The sequence below is a fragment of the Vombatus ursinus genome, unplaced genomic scaffold (assembly GCF_900497805.2).
Source record: "Vombatus ursinus unplaced genomic scaffold, bare-nosed wombat genome assembly UNPS02014778.1, whole genome shotgun sequence".
Classification (NCBI taxonomy): domain Eukaryota; kingdom Metazoa; phylum Chordata; class Mammalia; order Diprotodontia; family Vombatidae; genus Vombatus; species Vombatus ursinus.
In genome coordinates, this window is record NW_020954556.1 from 6275434 (window position 1) to 6301205 (window position 25772).

Genomic DNA, 25772 nt, shown 5'->3' on the forward strand with positions numbered 1-25772 from the left:
TCTGGCCAGGTGCTGGAATCATGGAAGAAGGTGGGAAATTAACCAAGAGGCTGCTAGATGATGGTGAGAAGTATAGAGAAGGTGGTACAGTTGGACAGCATAAATGTAGGTTGATATGGTTGAATGATAGTGACAAAGCAAGGGTTTAGAATTGGTAGGAGTGGGAAAGAGTATGCTGACTCCCTGTCCTGAGAGTCAGGGAAAGTAAGAACATGAGCAGCATTAGAGGGTTACCAGAGACACACAGCTCTCAGGGGAAAGTCATGTTTCAGTAAATGTAGGGAGTGTTATAATAAGAAATCAAGAATAAAAGATAATTTGTTAACAAGTAAATGGAGTTCCAAAGGGCAGGAGAAGATAGCGATTGGGGGTGGTAGCACTGGGCTATGTAATGATGATAGTATAAAGGAAGTAGCTGAACAGATCACATGCCTTGGATGGTGGGTCATAGAAACAATGAAAGAAATGGGGCTATTTAATCTAGAGAAGAGAAGACTCAGGGGGACATGACCCCTGACTTCAAGTATATGAAGGGCTATTTTGCAGAAGAAGGATTAGATTTGGTCTTTTTTTTTGGTCCCAGAGGAGCAATGGGGTTCGGCACTGCAGAGACACATTTCAGTTCAATGTGAGGAAAATCTTAACAATTGGAACCATCCAGTAGTGGAAGAGGCTGCCTCAGAAGACAGCAAGTTCTCTATCACTGGACATATTTAAGCAAAAGCTAGATAGCTTCTTATCAGGAGTGTTGCCAAGAGGATTCCTAATAGGGCATGGGCTGGACTTGATGACTTCTGAAGAACAAGCTGTGTGGTACAGTGACTCTAACACAATTAAACTCAGAGACTTCTCAAAGAAGCAAAAATTACTCTTTATTACAATCTCGCGAGAAGGGGCGTCTACTCCTCCAGTACACTACCAGCAGGAGAGAGGCTAGGCACAAAGGACAAAGCAAGTTTATATATCTTAACGCAAATAAGAAACTCCCACTCCGCAACTGTCCCTTACTCCCATTGGCTGGGAGGTGGGCTTACATTCTAGGTGCAAAATCTTTCCCATTCCCAAAGAACAAGGAAACAGGGTATAGCCAATTCAAACATACATGTCCTTATTTAGTATACCTAGTGCGGACGTGGCAGTGGCAATCAGGAGAGGGTTTAGGGCCGAATTAAATTTAGGGCCTGTTCGTTTTCTCGGAGCCTGTCTCTAGTTTCGAGACAGTCTTTTCATCACCACCCTGAGAAGTCTTCACAGAGGTTATATCCCATTCACTTTCAACTCTTCTCCCCAAATCCTTTCTTTTATCTCAGTACCCTTATGTTCTTTCCATCTTCTCCCCTCTCATCTGCTCTAAATTAGCTGTAAGCTGATAAATTCATTCGCACTGAAGTATAAATGATTTACAAAATTTAGTGTGCAATACCTCTAAGGGAGTTCTACATTTTAATTTTTATCTTCAGATAAAGGAATGACATTCAGAATTTCAGATATTAAAATATCAGTTAATCAATAAGCATTTATCTAAGCACCTATTGTATGCCAGGCACTGTACTAAGTGCTGGGGATACAAAGAAAGGCAGAAAGTGGTCCACACCCTCAAGGAGCTGACATTCTAATTGGGGGAGACAACATATAAAAAGCTCTATACCAAAAAGAGCTATACAAAATAAATTGGAGAGAATCAACAGAGCAAAGACCCTGGAATTAAGAGGGATTTGGGAGACTTTTTTTGCATAGAAATGAAGAGGTTTACCTACAATTCCCAGAAAAACCTTAAAACTTTTAGATTCCTTGTAGACTCACTTATCTCTCTTTGACAAAAAGAAGCTGGCTTCAGTTTTGTTTACCGGTCCCAGGAAACCCTTAACGTTTTAGAAACTGCCTTATTTCCCTTTGAAAGCAAACTTCCCCTTCCAGCTCCCTTCATTATCTATTCTCATTGTCTGTTCAAATCACTCAGACATTCCAAACGGAGATTCTCACCTGGACCCTTTTCCAAACGGTCCACCTCCCCCATCAACTGGCTTTCCATTGTTTTGCCTTCCAGGCCATTCCCACCCTTAATCCTAGCTAGGCGCAAGTGTTCCGCCCCAGCTTGCTGGCCACCCCCATCCAGATCTCCCTAGACCCCTCCTCCCCTCACCCCAAAATGCTTGGCCACTCCTTAGACCCCTCCTCTCGTCTCACCAAACTGCACGGCCCCTCCCTCAGTCTGTACTTAAGGCTTACCTTTCCCCCATTCTGATGCTGAGCTGTTTTCAAGCCTAGAAGCTGAGACCCCTCATGCCTGCTCATCCTAACAGGCGTCACGTGGCCTATCCACGCCAGCCCCCACTCAGACGCTGAGCTTTCTAGACTGCCTCACGCTGCTTGTCCTTGCGAGCATCACCTAACCACCTTAAACCCCATTTAGATCACTGATGTTTGGGTTCCTTTGGAGTCTGGCCTATATGCTATATCTTTAATAAACTTTTTCTCTGGCTGGAAGAAGATCTGAGTTTAATTCATTCAGGCAGATTCGCGCCGTGATTTGGGCTTTTTCCCCGCGATCTTGGGGTGCCTCTGTGCAACCCTAACCCCAGCCCCCCCTTCAGAGATAGCAGGTAAATCTCCCATTGTCTTTCCAGCCATGCCACCTCAGAATGCAGTTATAATATGTTCTTTGGGGAAGCTAGGATGATCATAGATACAATTGTGAAGTAGATAAAGCTTCCCAAGATACCTCTCAAAAATAGACCCCATTTCTATAGACCTTTAAGCTCAAGGAAAGCTCTTCTCTGAAGAAAGTCCTGTGAAGGGGGTAATACTAGTATTGCTATTCCCATTTTATAGATAAGGAAACTGAGACTCAGAGAGCAGAGCAACTTGTCCATAGTTCCATGCCAAATGGCAGATTTAAAACTTAGATCCAGGGCTTCTGCATCCTAAGTCCTGGAGCCTTTCCAATAAAAACCATAGCTGTCCCTACTTTATCAGGGCTCTTTGCTCTAGACTTTCCTAACCGCATTCAATTCTATTCTAACCACATCCTTTCTGTGTAAAAGCCACTCAGACTTCATTTCTGTCATCCAAGGACCAATCCAACTAAACTTGGAAAGACCCATTACCAGACTAGTATAGGAAGATGAATTTTTAAATCATAGACAAAGCCTTATCTATAAAGCCTATAGGGATAGGGGCAGCTAGGTGGTGCAGTGGATAGAACACTGGCCCTGAAGTCAGGAGGACCTGAGTTCAAATCTGGCCTCAGACCAAACACTTGACACTTACTAGCTGTGTGACCCTGGGCAAGTCACTTAACCCCAATTGCCAAAAAAACAAAAAACAAAAAAAAAAGCCTATAGGGGCTTTGCTATACCAAGAAAGGGAGTGCCCATGTGGACAAAATCAGAGATCATATGAGTACCCTAGTACACTTACAGCTGTGCACTCAAATTTAGTTCACCCTTGCCTGGATTTCAGAATTCATGTTTTACAGAATATTTATGTCTCTGAGAAAGGCTTAGTCAGGCCCTGATGCTCCCTGGTCCCGTCTTCCCCTGGTCTGAGGCTGCTGTCCTCAGAATTTGTAACACAGCCATTCCAGTGAGGTGGGTTATTCAGTGCCAGTTCTAAAGCTAGAATAGGGATTGTCAATGCCTGGAGCAAATCAGTGGGAAACATAACCTTGCATCAACTTTGAAAGACAAATCAGTTGGACTTTGGAGGAGAGACACCCACAGAACACTGGTAGTCCCCCTTTATTCTGACGAATTCTTCTTGCTATGTGCAAAAGTCAGTTGTTTCTATGCTGCAGTCCTGTACAGGATTGAAAGCTCTGTCAATATCCTCTAAATTTTGGAGTCCGGGGGCAAAGCCCTTGTTGCACTGCCCTAGTTGTAGCTATGGTGAAATATAAGATCAAAGGTCACTTCTTGATCTTCATACCTCACAGCAGTGGAATTCATAGCCCTGTCTTTCTTTTCTACCTCTTGTATTCCTAAATTTACTGCTAAATGAGAGTAGAAAATATGGATGCTAAAAGCCATTGTAGAATGACCCTAGTCTGTGACCATGTCTCATTTAACTCTACAGCCACTAATATTCTTTCCTTCTAGCCCTCCAAACCTCTCATCCCTGGGAGCAGGCCTTCTTACAGCTCCTATAGACAGCAGCATGAAGCACTTGATCTGACTATGTTCTATCCTTTTCAGAATGGGTTGAATGGTTTACATCTGGCTTCTAAAGAAGGCCATGTGAAAATGGTGGTTGAGCTTCTGCACAAGGAAATTGTTTTAGAAACCACAACAAAGGTGAGTAATGGAGGGACTGGGAATGCCATAGAAAAGTCAGGGCTTCTAACTGTCTAACTAATACATTGCACCAAATGACAATCCATGTAGTTCATATATTCACAAGATAGTACTAACAAATTTGTTTCAATGGGATCATCTTTAGCTTTTGAATCTGCCATATTGCTTCTTTGAATTAACTTGGGTGAATAGAACTAGAGGAACCCACAAGAACCACACCCGTGTGGTTCAGACAAAACTGAAGCCAGACATCACAAACTCTCAGCAGAATTTCATGAGCTGTGTATGCATTTGTCTTCCAGATTATCCATATACTTAGATTTTTAAATGGAAATGTGAAGCCTTTTCCTTATGGTCTCATGGTTTTAGGGTTGGTTTTTTCTAGGCCCTTGACTGGCCTACTTTTATGAACAAGAGTAGAGAGTACAAACCTCTTATCATTACAGAAGCCCAATCCCTTATTATTTATCTTTCTCTATGAAAACCTCCATTATTGGACATCCTACTCCCACCCCCACCCCCTTCTAGACACCCTGGGCTTGATTGATCATCCTCTGATCAACCAATCTAGAAAAATTTATTAAGTTTCTCTTTTATGCCAAGCATTATGTTAAGTGCTGGGAATACAGAGAAAAACTGTGATATGCCCTTGAGGAGCTTACATTCTATCCAAGAGTGATTGTAGGAGAAATTTGGAATATGCTAATAGATCTTGGTGTTCAAGAGAGATGTAACAGTAACAGAGGGGTCTCCCCATTCCAGTAGATTCTAAACATTAAATTACATGAACAATTCAGAAATGCAATTAACAAAAGTGTGACTATAAAGTAATGAAACTAATTTGTGTGTCTGTCTGTCTTGTGGGTTAACTTTCATTACTCCATAGTCACACCTCATTCTTTCTATTCCATTTTGATAAACACACAGGTATCTTTCTGAAAAGCAAACTAACTTGGATTTCCACAATACTGTCTCTTGAGTTCCTTTTTTCCCTTCTCACCTTTCCCTCTTCCTTTCTTTTGATTTTTTCTGTTTTTTTTTTCTCCTTGAGTTTTTCTCCATTTGCATCTTATTTTTCAGTTTTGCTCTTTATTAAATGGCTTTGCAGGCAGCAGTATCAAGTGGTAAACGTTTTGCCGCCTTTAGCGCAGAGAGCCCAGAACAGCACTAGAGAGAAGAGGGTATAATTTATGGTTATGAAGGGAGCCACCAAAATATTGTGACAGTGGAATCATCTCTTTGAGGTAAAATTCTGTAATTTTCATGTCATTCACAGAAAGTGAAAAAGAACCTTGCCATGCAGATCTGCAAGGTTTGGGGATGGCTTTGTAAACCTGTGAAGGAGTTTTTCCCCAACCCTGTAGCCAATTTAAATGGTTTCCTCTGTGTCCCTTCTGTGAGATTTAAAAAAAAAAAAAACTCATCGTTTTTCCCTCTTCTGATGCTATCACCTGCCTTGGGTGCAGGAGACAAGCCATCTGACAAGGCTCTGAGATACCAGAGACCAAAACTCTCACTCTGGCTAGTTCCCAAGAGCTCCAAAGACAGTGCACTTCATCATTTTTGACTGTCTCTGAATTTTCCTTTCAGTGGTTGTTTTTGCAAGCAAATGCTTGGTGTATCCTTCTTTATTTATAGAAATTTCCTAAGCCAATGTGAGTTTCAAAATTTCATGCAGAAGAGAGGAAGGGTGGTGATGGGGAGAAGTGAAATCTGGGAAACAATAGTCCAAGTCAGGATAGATTTCAGAACACGCAGCATCCCACTGGCGTGATGTAAATGCAAAGAACAAAAAAAAAAATATTAAAATCCACTCAACATGCCCATAAGCCATGGTTAGTAATTTTTTTTTAATGTGAAGCATCTGCATTCTCCCTTCCATCCCACACCCCCTAGGAGCAAAGAGCCACGGCTCCCTGGTGGCTCCAAGGCTGTCCATGAAGACAGACAGCGGAGCAGGGCTGTGCTCCTCCATCATTTTTATTAATCTCCATGGGAGCCTCCCCTCCATTTCCATCCACTCAGCACCGACTGCTGACCCTCCTCCCTTCCACGAGATCTCTTGACTCCCTACAAGTGGAGAAACCGGGTTATTTTTGTGCATCAAAATACAGCTAAATAATTTTTCCTGGCTCCTTCAAGGGCAGCTGTTACCTCAGGCTGAAAGATCAAGCAGAGAAAGAAGAGCTACTAGCACACCCCTCCCCCTGCGACTCTCCCCCTGATCTAGGGGTAGGGTGACCTTGTCCTTGAGCACATGCAGAATGTCTTGGGGGTAAGTCAATTTCCCAGTCTTCCGGTTGCTTTTGTTCCTCCCCCAAGGGTGTTTCAGCACCACTGAGTTCTGGTGTGGACCAGGACCTTCACTAACTCAGTACTGCCCCTCTTGCCTATGGAGTCAGAGGTCAGGAAGCCACGGTTGCCCTTCTCCTCCCTGAAAATACCGATTTCTGAATAAAATGGGAAGTGGATTTACCTTGAAACTGGGAGGTTCTGCTAGTCAGACCTAGGCTCTCCTCTTTCATCCCAGATGGAGAAAAGGGTGTAAACTCCACGACTGCTCACAGTCACTCTAAGCCCTGATTCTTACACTGTGTTGGCCAACAGACCTGTTTCGCTTGGTATAGCAAGCGAGCCTCACGCAAGAGCCAAAACCTCTTACAGAAAAAAAAAAGTATAAGAGCCTGGTCTTCTATGAAAAATCATTAGTCTCTGTGCATTCAGTTCTTAGTAATGACCTCTTTGAGTGGGGGGAGAATCCTTTTGCTCATGTAGTGGGAGCCCTGTGAAAAAAATCAAAGAGAAGGCCAGGTCTGCTGAAAGGAAGACTTATTTCTGGGCTCACTTCCCTGGGTGATAACACAGTGGTGCCACTGTTCCTGTCCACTGACCTGAGTGGGATGGGATCTAAGGAGTGCAGTCCACTGCCTTTCATTCCCACAGCTGAGGTGACCTCAGCAGCCCAGCTTTGACCCTATCAGCCCTTGCAGACATTTTTTGAGCACCTGCTGTAGGTAAGCAGCTAAGGTATATCTCTCCAGATCCTCTTTACTCTCCCAGCTAAAGGAAACAAAGAAAGACAATTGGGGGGGCTTGAATGAGGTATTTGGGAAGTTTTAATAGCCAGTGACCCTTCAATGAAATTTATCTTCATTCACCTTTTGTACTTGGATTTTTTAAAAACGTGATCCTTACACAGGCACTTAGGACCCTTTGTAAATTGTTAAGCACTTCTCTGTCTCTTGCAACAAAGTTTCTTTAGCTACCATATAGTTAGCAACAGTATCTTTTTAAAGTCCCTTGATTATCTGGTCCTAAATTTCCTGTGATCAATTAAGTGTTTAGCCAGCTGTTGGCTAAAATCCATACACTATATATGAGCTGTAAAAAATGAAGTCAGATCACCCCTCTGCTGCTTAAATTACTTAGTAATTGAATGAGCTCAGGTATGGTTCCTGCCCCTGACTTAACAAGAATGGACAAATCCAACATCCCCAGCCCTAGTCAGCATCCTAAGGGGGTCACGTGGGTGGTGGTGATCCAGCCTCTCCAAAGAATAGGCAGGATTTATTTATATTAAGCTTTAAGGGTTTGCAAAATGCTTTACATTCCTATGAACTAGTTTGATGCTCACAACAAGCCTGTGAAGTTGCTATCATTATTATCCCCATCTTATAGGTGAAGAAACAGAGGAAGACAGAGGTTACATAATTTGCCCAGGGTCATGACACACAGCTAATAAGTGTCTGAAGTCGGATTTGAACTCAGGCTTTCCTGACTCCAGACCCAGCCCTTTATCCACTGCACTATCTATAATATGCTGATATGTCCCCATGGGATTCTCTTGAGAGGAGGAAGAGTTCCCAGGCAGGCAGGCAGCCTGGGTTCCATCACTGCTCAGTAAGCAAGGCCTACTAATCCCTCTCCTGCCTTTTGATTTGGTTTTAAATATACCAAGGACCATTTCAGGGCAAGCAAAAAAATAAAAAAAGAAGAAGAAAATTACTGTCTCTTTCTTGGATCCTACATGACTTTCTGATCTCTCTATTATCTCTCCTTATTCTTAAAGAACATTTCTCTCTAGATTCTCATTGCCTTCCTATTTTGCTTCCACTATTCATTCTCTGGCATCTTCTCCTCCCTCATTTGGCTAATTCTTCCCTATTTCATTTGTTCTCATTATAATCAGTTCACATTTTCTTTTTTCTTTTGTTTTTTTTTTCTTTCTTATTTCCTCTAACATTTTCCTTTCCTATTTCTTAGGTTCTCCCTTCGTTCCAATTTTCTCCATATAATCTGAAGCCCACAAACCTCATGTCTTTGTTCTTTCCCTTTCTCTTCTCCCCCTAATTTGCCCTCCTCCCAACTTTCCCTTTCTCTTTGGCCTTCACTTAGGCATGAACTTTTTTTTTTGTATTTGTTATGGGTATTTTCCCAAGCCTGAGTTCTGAGACCACACTGGTGGCCTACTCTTTCTGGTTGTTCAGGCTTGGCTGAGGGTCCTACGCACATGCCGTCACCCAGCAGAACCACAGACAGACAAGACAGCAAGAGGGACCTGAGGAAAACATCCTGGTGGGCTTACCCAAGCAGTGGGCATCTGGAGAAATGCTGACTATTTGTCAAGCCAGGAGCAGGAGCATCTCTGTCCAAGAGGAATGCTGGGGACACACACCCACATACACACACACACACACCCACCCACCCACCCACACACACACACACACACACACACACAAAGAAAGTCAATTGAACCCTCTCTTCTAGACTCATAGAATTTTAGAGGCGGAAGGCACCCTAGAGACCATCTACCTGGCTTCTTTGTCCAAATATATTTGAGGAGTTGTTTGTGATGTCTGTATGATAAATGACCTTTGCCCTTTCCATCCATGATGTGTTTCAGAAGGGGAACACAGCCTTGCACATTGCTGCCCTAGCAGGTCAAGATGAAGTGGTCCGGGAACTTGTTAACTATGGAGCTAATGTCAACGCACAGTCTCAGGTAACATACTTCTTTTCAACCAACCAAGTCATGTTTTGACTGCCTGGAAGGTAATAGCTTTCTTCTTTGGTTATTCTTCTGCCATCCTCACCCAATTATGTGCTGATAAGGTCCTGCTCAAATAAACACAATCTATTTCTTTAATTCTGCCTCCAGGGGTGATTATAACAGGGTTTCCAAGAAACTACTTCTTGCTCTTCCTTCATTTCTATTGTCATCATGTTCTGTGAATTTTAAACCACAAGTTTCTGGGCATGCCAAAGTTAGGTCACCACCATGGGCTTCATCACACTGGGTTGATAGGGTACTCAGGGGTGGGATAGGGACAGAGAAACACCAGAGGTGTAACTGGGGCAAAGCAGCTAGGGCTTTGTCCCAGTTGCCAGCATCACTGGTGGGGAAACACTCCCCACAGCAGTCCAGAGAATGTCATCCCCATTCTTTATAGTGCTGGATTAGCTCATCCCCTTGCAAAGTTGGAGGAAAGGGTGAGAACAGTATAAGGTCATAGGTTTGTGGAGGTCAGGAGAAGAGGACAATAGGAGGTGCCCTCTCTCCAAGTATGAACATATATAAAGTCAGACCATTTCTCCTAAAAACTGCTGTGGCCCGTGCCATTGTTTTACCTCTTCAACTAAATTTGCCCTAGGTTCTAGGATTCCTAGATATGACTCTGCTGGGCTAGCATTTACTGAGTTCCATCTCGGGTATATCTTTCTTGTGGCTGAAGTAAATGAAGAAAACAAAACCAGATCAGATTATGACCATATGAAAGAACAGTATATATGCACAAATCATAGGGGTGGATTAGCTAAGACAATGGTAGGAGGCATAAAGGGAGGGAGCAACTGTCAATATAGATATCTATATGTTGATGGTCTTTTTTTCCTTTTAATTTGTTGCAAACTTTTAAGTTTTTTTAAAAATTTTATTACTGTTTAAAGTTAAGTTTATAATAAATGGCATATTAAAATGATGGTGATGACAACAACCAAAACCAACCTCCTTTCTCCAACTACAGGGTACAGGATTTTTCTTAATTGTGTCCCTTTGTCAACTATCAGGTGGTTGGAGGAATCACCTTGCTAGCCCAGACAGAGACTTACATTTCTATGTGTGAAGGAGAATCACAAATCTTCTCTCTCATGCTCTTGAAGACTCTAAGACAAAGATTCTGTTTTCCTACAGAAATGGTTTAAGGACCAAGCAATAAAAAGCAAATTCAGTCAGTTGCTTTTTTTAAAAAAGAAAGTTGGAAAGTATCCACTCATTTATTTTTCAACAATCAATATAATACTTAATAAAAAAAAATTTTTTTTAAATAAACTTCATTTTAGTTATGGTTGGGTGAAAGAGAAAACAAAATGAAAAAGTGGAGGATGAGCAAAAGAAACTAACAGATACAGAGATGAAGGCAGAGAAAGAAAAATAGAAAGAGTAATACACATGCTCTAGCCTTCAAAGATGGTGCCACTAAAAATCTCAAGACTACTGTGCATTTTTGCAACTGTAGACCAAAATGGAAGAGCCTTTCTTGGTACCTGATGAAATGGAATTCAAGGCAAGCTTCTTCCTGTCCCTGTTTCAAAGGGAGGCTAATAGAGGGTCTTACTTTAATTTCCATAATGATTTATTTTCTTGGCTCACAGAAAGGCTTTACGCCCCTCTACATGGCAGCACAAGAAAATCACTTGGAAGTTGTTAAGTTTCTGCTGGAAAATGGAGCAAATCAGAATGTTGCTACAGAAGTGAGTACCTGGGTCAAATGTCATCACCCCTGTTAGCCCCAAGCCTAGTGTGCAAATGTACTTGTCCACATAGACACATTGATGGTTGGCTACATTTTGATAAAGTCACCACCATTATTGGAGAAAGGATGTTTCTACTGAGCATCTGCTTTTTGGAGACTACTGGATTCTCATGGTGATTGTGGGAAAGGTGCCCGGGGAGTAGAGTACATGATAACTGACATTCCAGAATCTGAAGGGAAAGAGAGGAAAAACACCAAGAGAGAGTCACTAGAGCCCACTATAGCACAAACTGCTAAAGTACAGAATGTCAGAGACAGAGATGGAAAGAGAGAGAGAGATGGAGAAAGGGAAGGGGAGATAGGGGGATGTAGAAAAGAGATGAGAAAGAAAGAGAGAGAAAAGATAAAGAGAGGTAGAAAAGACAGATGGAGATGGAAGGAGGGAGAGGCGAGGAGGAGGGAGAGAGAGAAGAGACAGAGAGAGGGAGGGAAAAGAAAGAGAAGGAAATGGAAAAGAGACAGGGAGAAAGAGGAAGGGAGGGGAGGGAGGGAGAGAGAAAGAAAGAGACAGACAGACAGAGTTGGGGAGAAAGGAAGGAGGAGGAAGTGACAGGGGGAGATGAAAAAGAGAGAAAAGAGAGCTGGAGATCGAAGGAGGGAGGGAAGAGAGAAAAGGGAAAAGGAGAGAGAGAAGACAGAGGGGGAAGGAGAAAAGAGAGAGAGATAGAAAAGAGACGGACAGAGGGAGGAAGGGAAGAGAGAGAGAGAGCTCCCTCCAAGGGCCCTCATTACCAGAAATATCAGAGAATCTAATGTTTGTGGATAACGACGGTAAAGATGAGAGGTGGAAGGGACCTTCAGAGCATCTGGTACCCTCTTTTTTCAGAATAATTCTATCACTTTGGGCAAGTCAATGAATTTCTCAGAGTCTATTTTATCACCTACAAAATAAGAGATTTCAATTGTATGGTCTCTATGGCACCTCCCAGTTCTAGGTTTTTCAATACAGTGATATAGGCCTTTGTGGTAACTCTGTTTCCCATTTTCATTCAGTCCTAATTATGGATGTAACCAATTAAAACTCAAAAGAGTTCTGCAGAAAGCCTCTAATGTGGTGTTATCAAGTAAACAAAGTTCTGTCCTGGCGGTCAGTCTGCATAGCATGCCCTCTTTGAACCTAAGTGCCCACGTGTGTAAATTTTCCACAATAAATCAGCTTTGAGTTACTTCATATTTCAAGGAGAGAGGGCCAGCCCGGCAAAAGGTTGTATCTTGTTGTGGAGAGAACATTGGACTAAGCATCAGGAGATCTGGGTGGCAAAAAAGAGGGGAAAATTTGGGATTAATGTAAGAAAAAAAACTTCCTAATAATCATGCTATCCATAAATAAGATAGCCTGCCTCAGGAGTTGATCACTTGGTTCTCTTTCCTGGAAGAAATTCCAATTGAAAGGCTGGAATGACCACTTTGTTGGGTAGGCTGTAGAGGGGATTCTCATTCATAGCAATCACAGATTCAGAGTGAGAAGAAACCTGGATAAGGAAAAGCCCCAAGGTCCCTAAATGACCTGTCCAAGGTCAGACAGGGGATAAATATCAAAGGTGGGATTTTAATTCAGCTCCTTTGACTCAAGTCAGCGCTCTTTCCACTGTACCACACTGCCTCTTTTCTGGGTTGGAGCAGATGGGCCCTTTTGAGGTCCCTTACAATCCTGAGCTTCTGTGATTCTATGATGTCCAACTCTACTGCTTAATACCTGACTGATCTTAGTTTAGTGACAATGTCTCTGAGCCTTTTTCCTCATCTTTAAAAAGGGTAATTTCCCTAGATTGTCTCCAGAGTCCCTTCCAGCTCTAAAAATCAATTGTTGTTCCTATCATCATTATTATTATTAATGACAAGGTTTCAGGGCTGTAAGGCTAACTTGTTCATTTTACAGATGAGGCAACCGAGTGTCTGAAAAGTCATGTGAACTGCTCAAAGTCATATTTGTAGTCAGTCACCCTGCTCCCCTTATCTTCTCCTTCTCTCTTCTGGCCAGGATGGCTTCACACCATTGGCTGTGGCGCTGCAGCAGGGTCATGAGAATGTGGTGGCTCACCTGATCAACTATGGGACGAAGGGAAAGGTGCGTCTGCCAGCCCTTCACATCGCAGCCCGGAACGACGACACAAGAACAGCCGCTGTCCTGCTCCAAAATGACCCAAATGCAGATGTGCTGTCCAAGGTAAGGGAATGGCACAGCAGATGATTCAGATGTCTGGACCATTAAATCTGTGGGACAGAGGCACTGTCTGTAGCTACTGAACAGAGGCTCCTTCTTGCAAATAATTCTAGAGATGTTGGGCATGAATTAACCCAGACCAAAGATGAAAATTAATATTATGCAAATTCAGCACCAAAATAGACAACCCCCAAACTATATATCACAATTAGCATTGTGGTAGAAATACCACAAGCAAGCAGTGTGTATTTCTTGTCACCCCATGTCGTCCATAAATTTGTCCAGCCAGGTCATTTTGGCCATGTGACTGATATAGCGCTGAGTTTTTAATCCTTTCTCTTTTACTCAGCTTGCCTTCTGGTGGAGGCTGCAAAGTGAAATGATGAGTAATGACGAGCAATGGACCAGGGCCACCCTGGGCCATAATAGTATATATTTATCTCGCACTAGGCAATCTAGAAAGCACTTTCCTCACAAGAGCCCTGTGAGGTAGATGGTTCAGTTGTTATGCCAGTTTTATAGATGAGGGAACTGAGGCTCAGAGAGAGAACTTATCCAGGGTCAAACAGTAAGGAAATGTGAGGGTGGAACCCCGAACTGGGTCTTCTGATTCCCAAGTCCTTGCCTTGCACCACACTGCCCCTTTGGATATTATCATCCATATAGGTGAAGAATATTACATTAATAACTCCATTCATTCATTTATTCATTCAATATTTATGAGGCCCCCATCAGGCACATGGCACTGTGCTTTGAGTTATCATTGTTAGGGGATGTTCACTGAGTTATTTTTGCAGGACCAAGGATGGATTTGCTATTCATATTCTCTCCTTCCTGCTCCCTCTTGTGACCATATGCATGTATTTGCAACATGGTAAGGCAGAGTTAGACAGATAACAATTAGAAGGGAAAGAACCAACCTACTTATCTTGGCCTTGTTGGGAAGTAAATAAGCAAGTAGTTATTAAGTGCTTACTGTGTGCTAGGCACTGTGCTAAGCTCTTCACAAATATTATCTCATTTGGTCCTCAAAACAACCCTGAGAGATAGGTGCTATTATTATCCCCATTTTACAGTTAAGGAAACTGAGACAAAGAGAGGTGAAGTGACTTGCCAATGCTCACACTACTAGTGTCTGAGGCCAGATGTGAACTCAGGCCTTCCTGACTTTCAGGCCCAGCACTCTATCCATTGCACCACTTACCTGCCTTTCAATGTGGTTAGCATCATTCACTAATCAGCTGAGCTAACTGACCATCAAGTCCATGAATTAGGTTGAAAAAAATCCCATTTAGATCTTGGATCCTTATAGATAAGTGAGTTCAGGATGATTCTATATACTATGCTTACCCCCAGGAGGATTCCTACATGCCACGAGATAAATAACAAAGGTCATTTGCTATGTTCTGGTAACTCACCAAGCAGGGATCTACCAGTGAACATTTGGCCCCCCCAACAGGAAATATTTTTTGTCTGGCCCCAGGCTGTAGTACATTGGTAGCTCCTCTGATCACATTCGACGTCCCCAGGTACCAAGGCAGTCTAGTTGGCATTTCAAAAAGTCAGATTCTACTGATCAGTTTTTCTTCTCTTTGTTTAACAGACAGGATTCACCCCGCTCCACATAGCAGCCCACTATGAGAACCTCAATGTGGCCCAATTACTACTAAACCGGGGCGCCAATGTCAACTTTACTCCCCAGGTAACAGCTGAACCAGACCTCCTCTTGCGATCAGCCCTGGGGGGTCTGGGTAATGTAGTAGCCTTTTAAGGAGAGTCTGGGTGTTCTTCTTTCTCATTCTGACAGTTAGTGAGATACTTGTTGGAGAATATTTCAATTTTGCCGTTCAAAAATTCATAATTATTGAGGGTCTGTTTTGTGTGAGACACTGTAGTACTAGGTTCTGGGCATGCAAAGACATAAACAAAACAGATCCTGCTTTCACAGAGATTATATTCTACTGAGAGAGAGGTATGCAACATGTATATAGATAAATAAATATAAGATAATTCGAGGAGGAAGAAAGCACAAACAACTCAGGGTGGAATGGGGAGGAAAGGCTTTCTGTAGGAGTTGGTGACTGAGCTGAAGCTTGAGAAAAGCTGGGGATTCTAAGAATTGGAGATAAGGAGAGAGTGTGTTCCAGGCAAGGAGAGTATACAAAAGTGTAGAAATAGAATGCCAAATTTGAGTAACAGCTAGTAGGTCAGTTTGGCTGAAACATATTGTGTACAAAAAGAAATAGTATGAAATAAGTGTGGAAGGTAGGTGAAAGCCTTGTTGTGGTAAGCTTTAAATGCCACGTTGATAAGTTTGTATTTTATCTTAGAGGCAATAGGGAGCTCTTAAAGGTTCCTGAGCAGAAGTGTAGCGTCATCAGACCCATTTGTCTAGAAATATTAATTTAGCAGTTGTGTGGAGGATGGATTGGAGAGGGGAGATTGTAGGGGTGGGGGAACCTGCCACCTGGAGGCCACATGTGGCCTTCTAGGTCCTTGGGTATGGCCTTTTGACTGAGTCCAAGTTTTACAGAACAAATCCTTTTATTTTTTTTTCAGCCCAAGACAAGGTTCATTAAGGATCCGCCATATTAGCCAGACTCTTAAGGAATCTGAGCATCTGTGAGCTATTGGCTAGATTGTAAAATCTGAGCAGCGGCTAGATTATAAGAATCCAAGCAACAAATCCTTTTATTAAGGGATTTGTTCTGTGAAGTTTGGATTCGTTCAAAGGGCTGCACTTGAGGACCTAGAGGGCCACATGTGGGCTCGAGGTGGCAGGTCCCCCACCCCTGGACAAGAAGCAGGAATACTAAGAAGCTATTAATAGTCAAGTACATCTCTGGTCCCTGTTAAAGTCCTTTTCATTCTTTCTGGCAAATTCTGTAGGCTTTGACCCTTTGGTGATAATGGCTTTGTTTGGTACTAATCTGTTACATTCTCCCTTTGACTTAATGGGATACACCACTGAGGTTTTTTTCCTATCATTGAGTTTTTCATTCCAATTCAGCAAACATTCATGGTGTGTATACAGTGCTTACGTGTAGCACAAGGCTAGACCCTGAGGCAAATGCAACATTTGAATGAAATATGATCCCTGCCTTCATGGAGCTTATCATCTAGTAAGGGTTATAACAGAGAGAGACACAACCATGATACAGAATAATGTGTAAGTACATTAGAGAAGTATGAAGAAAGTATTTTGTGAGGTCTGAAGCAGGAAGCCAGGATTAAGAAAGGCTGGTATTAGAGTTGGGCTTAAAATGATGGGTAGGAATCCAACAGTCCTAGATATCAGGAAGGTAATTTTGGCTATGGTATGAGCAAAAGCTTGGAGGTGGGAAAGGACAAGGCATGTATAGGATACAGGGAGTAGTGTAGTTTGGCAGAAGCATAGATATTGGTGTTGGAGAGTAGGCGATAGCTGTTATCATATTGTTCGTCCTTCATTCTCTGAGAAGATCAAAGACATCAAGAGGGAGAGGTAAGTAAAGCTGAAAAGGGAGGGTGGCCACAGATTGTGCAGAGCCTTGAATGCCATACAAGGAAGTTTGCTGGGTAGGCCAAAGGGAGTCACCTGAAGTTTGTCAGAAGAGTGCTATCACCAGATCTATGCAATAAAGATTTGCTGGGGCCACTACCACACCCCTGCTACAGGACAGAATCTGGTAAAAAGAGAGTTCCACTTCTTAGGAGGAGTTATCTGGCTGAGTGGGGAGGAAACTCAGAGCTCATCTCAATCAGTGTCGGTTGCGGCTGAATTTAACCTGCGTTACCGTGGTCAGCCTTGCTGGTTCCGAGTTTTAAGTGTTTTTGAAATACTTCTTAAGGGAAGGAAGACTTCTGCACCAGACTCAGAGTGAATGGGAGCTGTCCTCCCCAGGACAGCATGGCGCCCGTGTCTAAGATACCTCTCTGACTTCTCCTGGCCCGTTCTTTTCCAGAATGGCATCACTCCCCTGCACATTGCTTCTCGTAGAGGGAATGTGATCATGGTACGACTCCTGCTGGATCGCGGGGCTGAGATAGAAACGAGGACCAAGGTAGGTTCTGAGCTTGCTGCACCCGCCAGGGAGCTCGGCTGTGGAAATGCAAGGGGAGGGATTTTTGCACTGGAGGCAGATTCTCTGGATGAGCAGTGGGCTCTCTTGGTGACCTAATTAACAATGCACCAGAAAGGCTAGCGGAACAGTGTGCGGCCACAGTGCAGATGAAGACAAAGAGATCATCCTTACGGATACAGCAGCACTCCATGTTAATAAAGGGTGACCGTGAGGATGCTCATTGTCATCTTGGAGTGGCTTCTGATAATTGGGTTGTTTTTTGTTTGTTTTGTTTTGTTTTTTAAGGATGAATTGACTCCTCTCCACTGTGCAGCTAGAAATGGGCATGTGCGAATCTCAGAGCTCCTGCTGGACCATGGGGCACCCATCCAGGCCAAGACCAAGGTGTGTGCCTCGTTCATGTTTGAAGGCCCTTTTCCAAGGTCACAATCTGAAGGTTGTGTCCAGATTTGCTATTACTATCAATTCCATTTGATATATGTTTATTTAGCATCTTAGTAGATGATTAGCCTCAGTCACTTACTAGCTGTGTGACCCTGAACAAGTCATTTAACCCTGTTTGCCTCAGTTTCCTCATCTCTAAAATAGGCTGAAGAAGGAAATCGCAAATCACTCCAGTATCTCTGCTGAGAAGACCCCAAATGGAGTAACAAAGAGTTGGACATGACTGAAAATGACTAAACGATGGTCAGATGTGCCAGGCACTGTGCCAAGTGCTGGGAATACAAAAAGAGGCAGAAGATTGTGAATAACTCATCTTTATATGCCTTGTTTAGATTTACAAAGCATTTTCCTTACAGTAACTGTATAAAATGGGAATTATAAGTATTCCTAAGATCACAGGTTTAGAACTTAAAGGAAACTTAGAGTTCATTGAGTCCCAACTTCCCATTTTGCAGATGAGGAAACTGAGGCACAAAGAGCTTGAGTGACTTGGTTTAGTGGCCTCTGTTTCTATTTGAGTTTGATACTACAACCCTACACCATGCTGGCTCCCATTGATAACAAGGGGCATAGCTGTGTGACCCTGGGCAAGTCACTTAACCCCAATTGCCTAAAAATAAATAAATAAATAAACAGATAGATAACAAGGGGCAACACTGTGACCTAAAGAGAGAGCCCAGTGCTCTTTCCACCATCCCAGCCCACCTCCACTGTTGTCTGTGAACCTTCTCTTTTAAGAACAGCAGCTCGCTGCCATCAACTCTTTGTTAAACTTACGTAGACACGCCTGTATTGTTCCACATCATTCATAAGACCTAAGCAAGATCTTGTATTGCCTGAGGATTCCTCCCTTTAAAGGGGCAGGGAGAATGTGGCCTTCTCTGCTAGATCTGCTTACCCAGTTCTGGTTCCATCACTGACTTGTCCTGTGACTTTGAACAAGTCGCTTGACCTTCTCTGGGCCTCATCTAGAAGACAGGTCCAATAAGGGCATTGCTCAGGATTGTTGTGAAGATCAAATGAGTGGTGTCCATACTTTCTTCTTCCTTTGAACCAAAGGGTTAGAGCTAGGTCACAGGATCACAGAACTAGAGGCCATCTGCCTGACCCCTTCATGACAGATAAGGAAACTGGGTCCCACACATAGGAAGTAACCTGCCCAAGGTCTCACATGCTGTAAGTGGCAGAGCCAGAATTCAAACCCACATCTCCCGATTCCAAATCCAGCATTTCTTCCTTTGCACCCTGTGTGTGAAAGTGCTTTGTATTTCTCTTTCTTTTTTATTCTTTGCTATAAGGGATGGCTCTCTAAATAGGGGAGGGGAAAGGATATATTTGGAAATGAAGGTAATCTAAAAACAAAAAAAAGATACTAATAAAAAAAGTTTTTAAAGAATTTTGGAAAGTATAAAGCACCAAGCTAATGGAAGGTAATGCTACTGCCACTATTAATATTATTATTAATATTAATGTTCATATATATGAGCGACCCTTTAGAAGATTTTCTTTCTGGTCCCAGATTTTAATATTCTACCACTATACTGTAATGTATATTGTCTATCTTTAATGTCATTTAACATCAAATTAACCCAATATTAAAACAAAATGCTGTCACTTTGAATCCATAAAAACAAGATGCATATTTACTGACCAAATTGAATTGCTGAGAAACAAAAAGTAAGACTGTAAGAAAAGATGTGTGTGTGTGTGTGTGTGTGTGTGTGTGTGTCTGTATGTTTAGAGCAGCAAAGGGATTTCATCCCAAATTCCATTGGCAGCTACACAGTGCAATGGATAGAGAGCCAGGCCTAAAGTCGGGAAGACCTGAGTTCAAATGCAGCCTCAGACACTGACTAGCTATGTGACCTGGGGGCAAGTCACTTCACTGCTGTTTGCTTCAGTTTCCCCTTGTGTAAAATCAGATCAATAATGGCATCTCCCTCCCAGGGTTGTTGTAAGCATCAAATGAGATAATAATTGTAAAATATTTTACACAGTGCCTGCAAGCAGTAGGTACTACATAAATGGTGGTGGTGGTGGTGGTAGGGGTAGTAGCAGTAGTAGTAATAGTAGTGGTAGTAGTGTTTACTAGTTGGTGGTAGTGGTAGTAGTATAAGGAGTGCTAGACTGAGACAGAAGCCCTGGTTATGAGTCTTGGCTCTGACATCATACCATCTATATGGCTTTGGTAGGTCACTCTACCTCTCCTTCTACCTCTTTAGCCTAAATTTCTTCATCTGTATGCAGTTTTCACATTCTATCACTCCACTGACAAACATTTGCTGAGCACTTTTCCCATGCATGATACTACTATTCATAATCACAGCTAACTCATACATAGTATGTTAAGGTTTGCAAAGATCTTTACAAATATTATGTCATTAGATACTTACAACCTGGAGAGGAAGGTGCTATTAAGATCCCCATTTTACAGATGAGAAAACTGAGGCAGACAGGTTAAGTGACTTGCCCAGGGTCACACAGCTAGTAAGTATCTGAGGGTGGATTTGAACTCAGGTCTTCCTGACTCTGGGCCTATTGCTGTAGCCACTGCATCAACCTACCTGTCTCATTAGATATTCTGATCACTGTGATCAAAAGTGCCTGCCCCCAGGAAATTTATAGTCTGTAAGGTAAGATACACACACACACACACACACACACACACACACACACTCATGAAAAGTTGTTTTTTTTTTTAAAGTATCAGGCAGTGAGTGATTAGATGCTAAAAGATTCGAACAGACAAGTAGTATCAATATAGGGACTTGGAGTTGTGATCTCACTAGTAGAGGGAACTCCCAGAGGAGGAAATTCCCTCTACCCATGCAGTTTGTTGTTATTTAGATGTTTCAGTTGTGTCTAACTCTCTGTGGTCCCATTTGGAGTTGGTTTGCCATTTCCTTCTCCAATTCATTTTACAAATGAGGAAACTGAGGCAAACAGGGTTAAGTGACTTGTCCAGGGTCACGTAGTTAGTAAGTGTGTGAGGCTGGGTTTGAACTCGGGAAGATGAATCCTCCTGACTCCAAGTCCGGTGCTGCCAGTGATAGACATTAGAAATCACCTAGTCCACCACCCTCAATTCATAGCTATCTATATTCAAGACAGCTTGAGAGCTGGGAAAGACCTTAATTCAGAAAGGCCAAGGCCGTCCACTGTGTCCCAGGCCATCACCAATCATCCTGAGTTTTGTCTTGTTGCTAGAGGGGAGGGCGACTTTGCCCAGCTCTGCCTCACTCAAACCCAATTCACGCACAAGTCAAGACATCACCCTCATGATGTCATTGGTCCCCTCCAAGAACAAAAGACAAGCAACCACAATTTACAGACATAAGAAGGTTAAGACATTTGTCCTATATACCACAGGTAATAAATGGCAAAGCCAGGATTAGAATCAGTCTCTTAACCCCAAATCCAGTATTCTTTCCACTGGCTCATGTTGTAGGGGTTATTCAGGAGACAGGATCTTGAGAGATGGACTGGCTAGAGTGGAGGTCACGTTTTGGGATATTTGGAGAGAACGTTGGAAAGGTGGTTCTGAAGTTGCAAGATTTTTTCCTTTCTTTACCCAGAATGGCTTGTCCCCTATCCACATGGCGGCTCAGGGTGACCATCTAGATTGCGTGCGGCTCCTGCTACAGTACAATGCAGAAATAGACGATATCACCCTGGACCACCTGACGCCTCTCCATGTCGCGGCCCACTGTGGTCACCATCGAGTGGCCAAGGTGCTTTTGGATAAAGGGGCCAAACCCAACTCCAGAGCGCTGGTGAGTGGCAGGATGATGGAAAAGGGTGAGGGCTGAGGGAGGGGTTTTTGTCCTAAAGGTGTCCGTAGCAGTTAGCATGAGTTATGGGACATTCGACAGGACTCTGACAGTTGTGAAGTGTCATCCCTCCTCACCCAGTTCTAAAGGCCCCGACGTTCTGCATTATTGCCCTATCCTCGGTGAATACCAGAGGGTGATATGCCCTTATTCAGAGTGGAGTTTTCAACTAGATTGGACCAGAATACTTCATATCAGCTGGCAATTTGCATGGGGAGAGCCTGCATGAGATGTCATCGGACAGCAGAAACGTTTCCGGGATCTTTCTGCGTATGTGCCCAGGCCAAACCTTTGCCTTTCCAAGGGGACTCACAATTCCTAGAAATGAGTCCAGATCTAAAGTAATAACCCTCCAGAGGTTGTAGGTATCTTCCCCTACCCCCTCTAAGTTGAAATTATTCTTGGCCCTTCCAGTATGTGGTCAGCTCAGCATGTCTTTGAGTGTTCACGCCACTCTATCCTGGGTGCCCAGGGACCTAGCTTTGCCACTCTGGAAAGAAGGAAGAAAAGGGAAAGGCTTTTGAATTTTCCCTGTCCTTACACAAGTTGTTGGCTCATATTACAAATGCACCTCGCTACAAAAATCTCAATTTATACAAATTATAAAATTGGAAGGGAGAGCTGCATAAATTGCTTTACAAAAGGATTCTTCACTATATAGAAGAATTCAGCAAGGAGTTCCTTAAAAGAACATGTTCCCAGCTGGGCACAGTGGCACATACCTGTAATTAATGGTGGGCTGATAAATGTTTAACAACTGGCTCCTGGGGCAGGGAGTGAGGGAGGGAATGTATGCATGACACACTTCTAAGTTTAATCTGCATTATTGACATTTTCTCCATCACTTTATTAAGTCTAAACAATCAAAAAAGAATAAATCAAATCATGATGTATGGCACTGGTCAATTTCTGAGGTATGAATCCTCACACTGAAAACTTAACAGTCAGATCTCATGAGTGGGTTTGAGCTGGCTCCAGCACACCCCTGCCTACACTCCTTGCTTTGGGGTAGGACGAGCTTGGTGGATCACTTGAGCTCAGGAGTTCTGAGCTGCAAAAGGGCTAGCGCTGACCAGATGTCCACACTAAGTCCAACACTAATAAGGTGAGCCCCCAGGAACAAAGAGCCACCAAGCTGACTAAGAAAAAGTGAGCTGGCTCAAGTCAGAAAAACAGAACAGATTAAAACTTCTATTTCAATCAGTATGGGGATCGGGTCTGTGATTAGCTGGCCCTACTTTCAGCCTGAGTGAGATAGGGAGACCTAGTCTCAAAATCAAACTCCTCCAAAATCCCAACCTCCCCTAGTATATAAAAAACACAACTAGATTTACCAAAACACTTTGTAGCTATAGCTTATGATTATGATTATTGCTTGTTCAGGCACATTTTAGTGCGTAAAGGGAGGCCTACCTGTATGCCACATGATTTACATCTATTTGCATTTCATATGTGGAAACTTTCTGACTTGATGACTGTGAAGGCTGCAGTCTAGACACAAGGTGACATTGTGTGTTCTTGATTGGTGTGTGGGCATCTCCTGTCTGACTGTGTTGTAGAACGGCTTCACGCCCTTACACATCGCCTGTAAAAAGAATCACATCCGCGTGATGGAGTTGCTGCTGAAGACGGGAGCTTCCATAGACGCAGTCACTGAGGTAGGTGACTCACTTTTCCGCACTCATAGGCCAGCGAGGATGTAGGTTGCTCTCTGGCAGGTTGTAGGATTCCTCCCTTGGAGGATTTTTGTTCCTGCCTCTGCTTGAGCCCCCAGCCTGGAAGCTTTGGGGATGGATATCTTATTACACAGCCCAGCCCACTAGAGATTTCCTGTCTCTCAAGGACGTGCTTCCCATTCATGGGTGGGTTTGTGCAGCTCCCAGGTCCTAAGCTGCTTTGACCTCATCTGAGGTGGGTCATTCCAGGAGGTATTTCTCTGCTGGTGGGATGAAACACATCCCAGCGCAGGGCCTTTTCCAGACTTTCCACAAAATGTCCACAGCTCTCCTCTAGACACTCAGGCTGTTACCAGAAAGTAGTTTCAGTGTTTTGTTAGTCCTTCAGCCAAATTGTGGATGATTCTCACATGGCTTTAATCCTCACTCCTGGTTTATTACCACATCCAGGGCCCTGGGAGTCAGGAATAGGCTGTAGTATTCCCCTTCCACGGACATACCTCTGGTAGGTAGGACTGACCTCTGGAAACTGATCTTGTCCTGCACTGACCAAAGGTCACAGACTCAGGCAGACTCAGGGTGACCAATACTTCACCTCAGCCTAGCTGTCCCTCCAGTCCTGCTTGGAAGAAGTGTCCTTTTCCCAAAGGATAACCTGGGCAAGTCACTTCCTCATCTTAGAACACCTCCCTCCCAGGGTTCTTGTGAGGATCAAATTAGATAATAACTGTTAAGTGCTAAGCAGTGTACCTGGCACATAGTAAGCACTACATAAATGTTAGCTATTATTATTGTTTCTATTATTTCACTCCTGCTCTTCAGGAGCTACCAGACCACCCCAATTCATCATCTGCTCACTCCCATAAAACACCAGGGCACAAAATGCAAATTAAACACTTATATACCCAAGAAACAAAGCCACCCCCCCCACAGCCCCTCAAAAGCCACCACCAGAGGTTATATAAGGTAAGTATTCTCTCCATTTGGCATTTGCCCAATTGAACAGCGAACTTGTTTTTACATTCCTTTTCTTTGTTGCAGTCTGGACTGACCCCACTCCACGTAGCGTCCTTCATGGGGCACCTTCCCATCGTGAAGAATCTTCTTCAGCGGGGAGCATCACCTAATGTCTCCAATGTGGTAAGGTCTAGGGCCTGTTATCTTAGCATCCAGAGACAAGGGAAGAGCTTTAATTAGCTTTGTGAGATCATGTCTCTTGGGATATGAGTATGATTCCCAGAGCAATAGAACCTTCAGACTGGGGCATAATACCCTTTTTATACTGACTTCCCTTCAAATTAGATATACAGAAAGAACCTCTGAATGTCGGAGGTGAGCAGAAATATAATAATGATGGTGAGGGCAGTGTCAGTCTTTTGTTCTGGATAGCAGCTTGGGAATGCCCTATGTAGGTTATCTGAGTACAGTTTTAAAGTACATTTAAAGGAAGTTGCACGTAATAGAGATTCACAATTTCTTATGCAATTCTTTTTTTTGTGACTTTTTAAAATGTAAGGAAATGTTCCTGTTTGTTCATGTTTAATCATAAAAATGATAAATTGTTTAAAAGAAAAGAAAAAAGAAATCCACTTACATATACTTTTTATTATATCTAGAATATATACATACACACACATATATGTATACGTATGTATCTATATGTGTGTGTGTGTGTGTGTATGCCTTAATCCAGAATTTAATTTCTTCTAACTAAGTGGAAGGGAAACTGAATCAGGGGGGTGACAAAAGGGAATTAATGTGTTCAGCTGTCACCATGAACTCACATTGCCTTAGCTAATTCCTTCTGCAAAGCAACTCATCACAAGTTAAGACCCTAGGCTCCCCCATTTCTACTGCTTTTCAGTCCTGTTCTGTATGGACTACTTTGACTAGGACCACCTAGGACCCATTGCTCCTAGACTCAGGTCACATTTACCTGCCCAGCCATATTGTGCATTTCCATTATACCATCTAATTGGTTGCTCTGTTGATCTCTCTGTAACAGCCATTGTGCTTGGCCTACATTGGCCCCATTTCCATGGACGTCTTAACCTTCTCTGGTCTTTTCATGACCCACTTTTCCCCAACCTTCTCCCCACTATCCTAGGGAAGGGAGCACAACAATTTCCTCACAAGGCTTCCTAAAATAAAAGAGGTACCTTCTGGGAGAATGCCACCTCTTAAGAATAAAATCCCTAAGACACAATAAGGAAGAACTTGAGAGCTTGCTATGTGTCATTGTGGGAATGAACCATCCATGAACACTTGAGAACTTTTTTTGTTTTATAGAAAGTGGAGACACCACTGCATATGGCAGCCAGAGCTGGGCACACAGAAGTAGCCAAATATTTACTCCAGAACAAAGCCAAAGTTAATGCCAAGGCCAAGGTGAGTTCAGAAGGAAAAAAAAGGGGGGAGGTTGTAGGAAAAGGAAGATCAAGAGTTCCATTTCAGTGAAATGCATTTCTTCCTAAGAAAACTTATCCATCA

The 25772-nt window shown here is 43.0% G+C and overlaps 1 protein-coding gene across 1 annotated transcript in view; it reads left to right on the plus strand.

Annotated features, from left to right (window-relative positions):
• The window catches only part of ANK1 (ankyrin 1), a 305273-nt gene that overhangs the window by 209714 nt on the left and 69787 nt on the right, over window positions 1–25772 (plus strand). Inside the window, exons 3-13 of the mRNA XM_027865204.1 lie at window positions 4194–4292; window positions 9196–9294; window positions 10944–11042; window positions 13086–13271; window positions 14872–14970; window positions 17213–17311; window positions 17618–17716; window positions 21352–21549; window positions 23166–23264; window positions 24324–24422; window positions 25572–25670. Of these exons, the coding sequence (XP_027721005.1) occupies window positions 4194–4292; window positions 9196–9294; window positions 10944–11042; window positions 13086–13271; window positions 14872–14970; window positions 17213–17311; window positions 17618–17716; window positions 21352–21549; window positions 23166–23264; window positions 24324–24422; window positions 25572–25670 (1275 nt within the window). The remainder of the gene's footprint in view (window positions 1–4193; window positions 4293–9195; window positions 9295–10943; window positions 11043–13085; window positions 13272–14871; window positions 14971–17212; window positions 17312–17617; window positions 17717–21351; window positions 21550–23165; window positions 23265–24323; window positions 24423–25571; window positions 25671–25772) is intronic.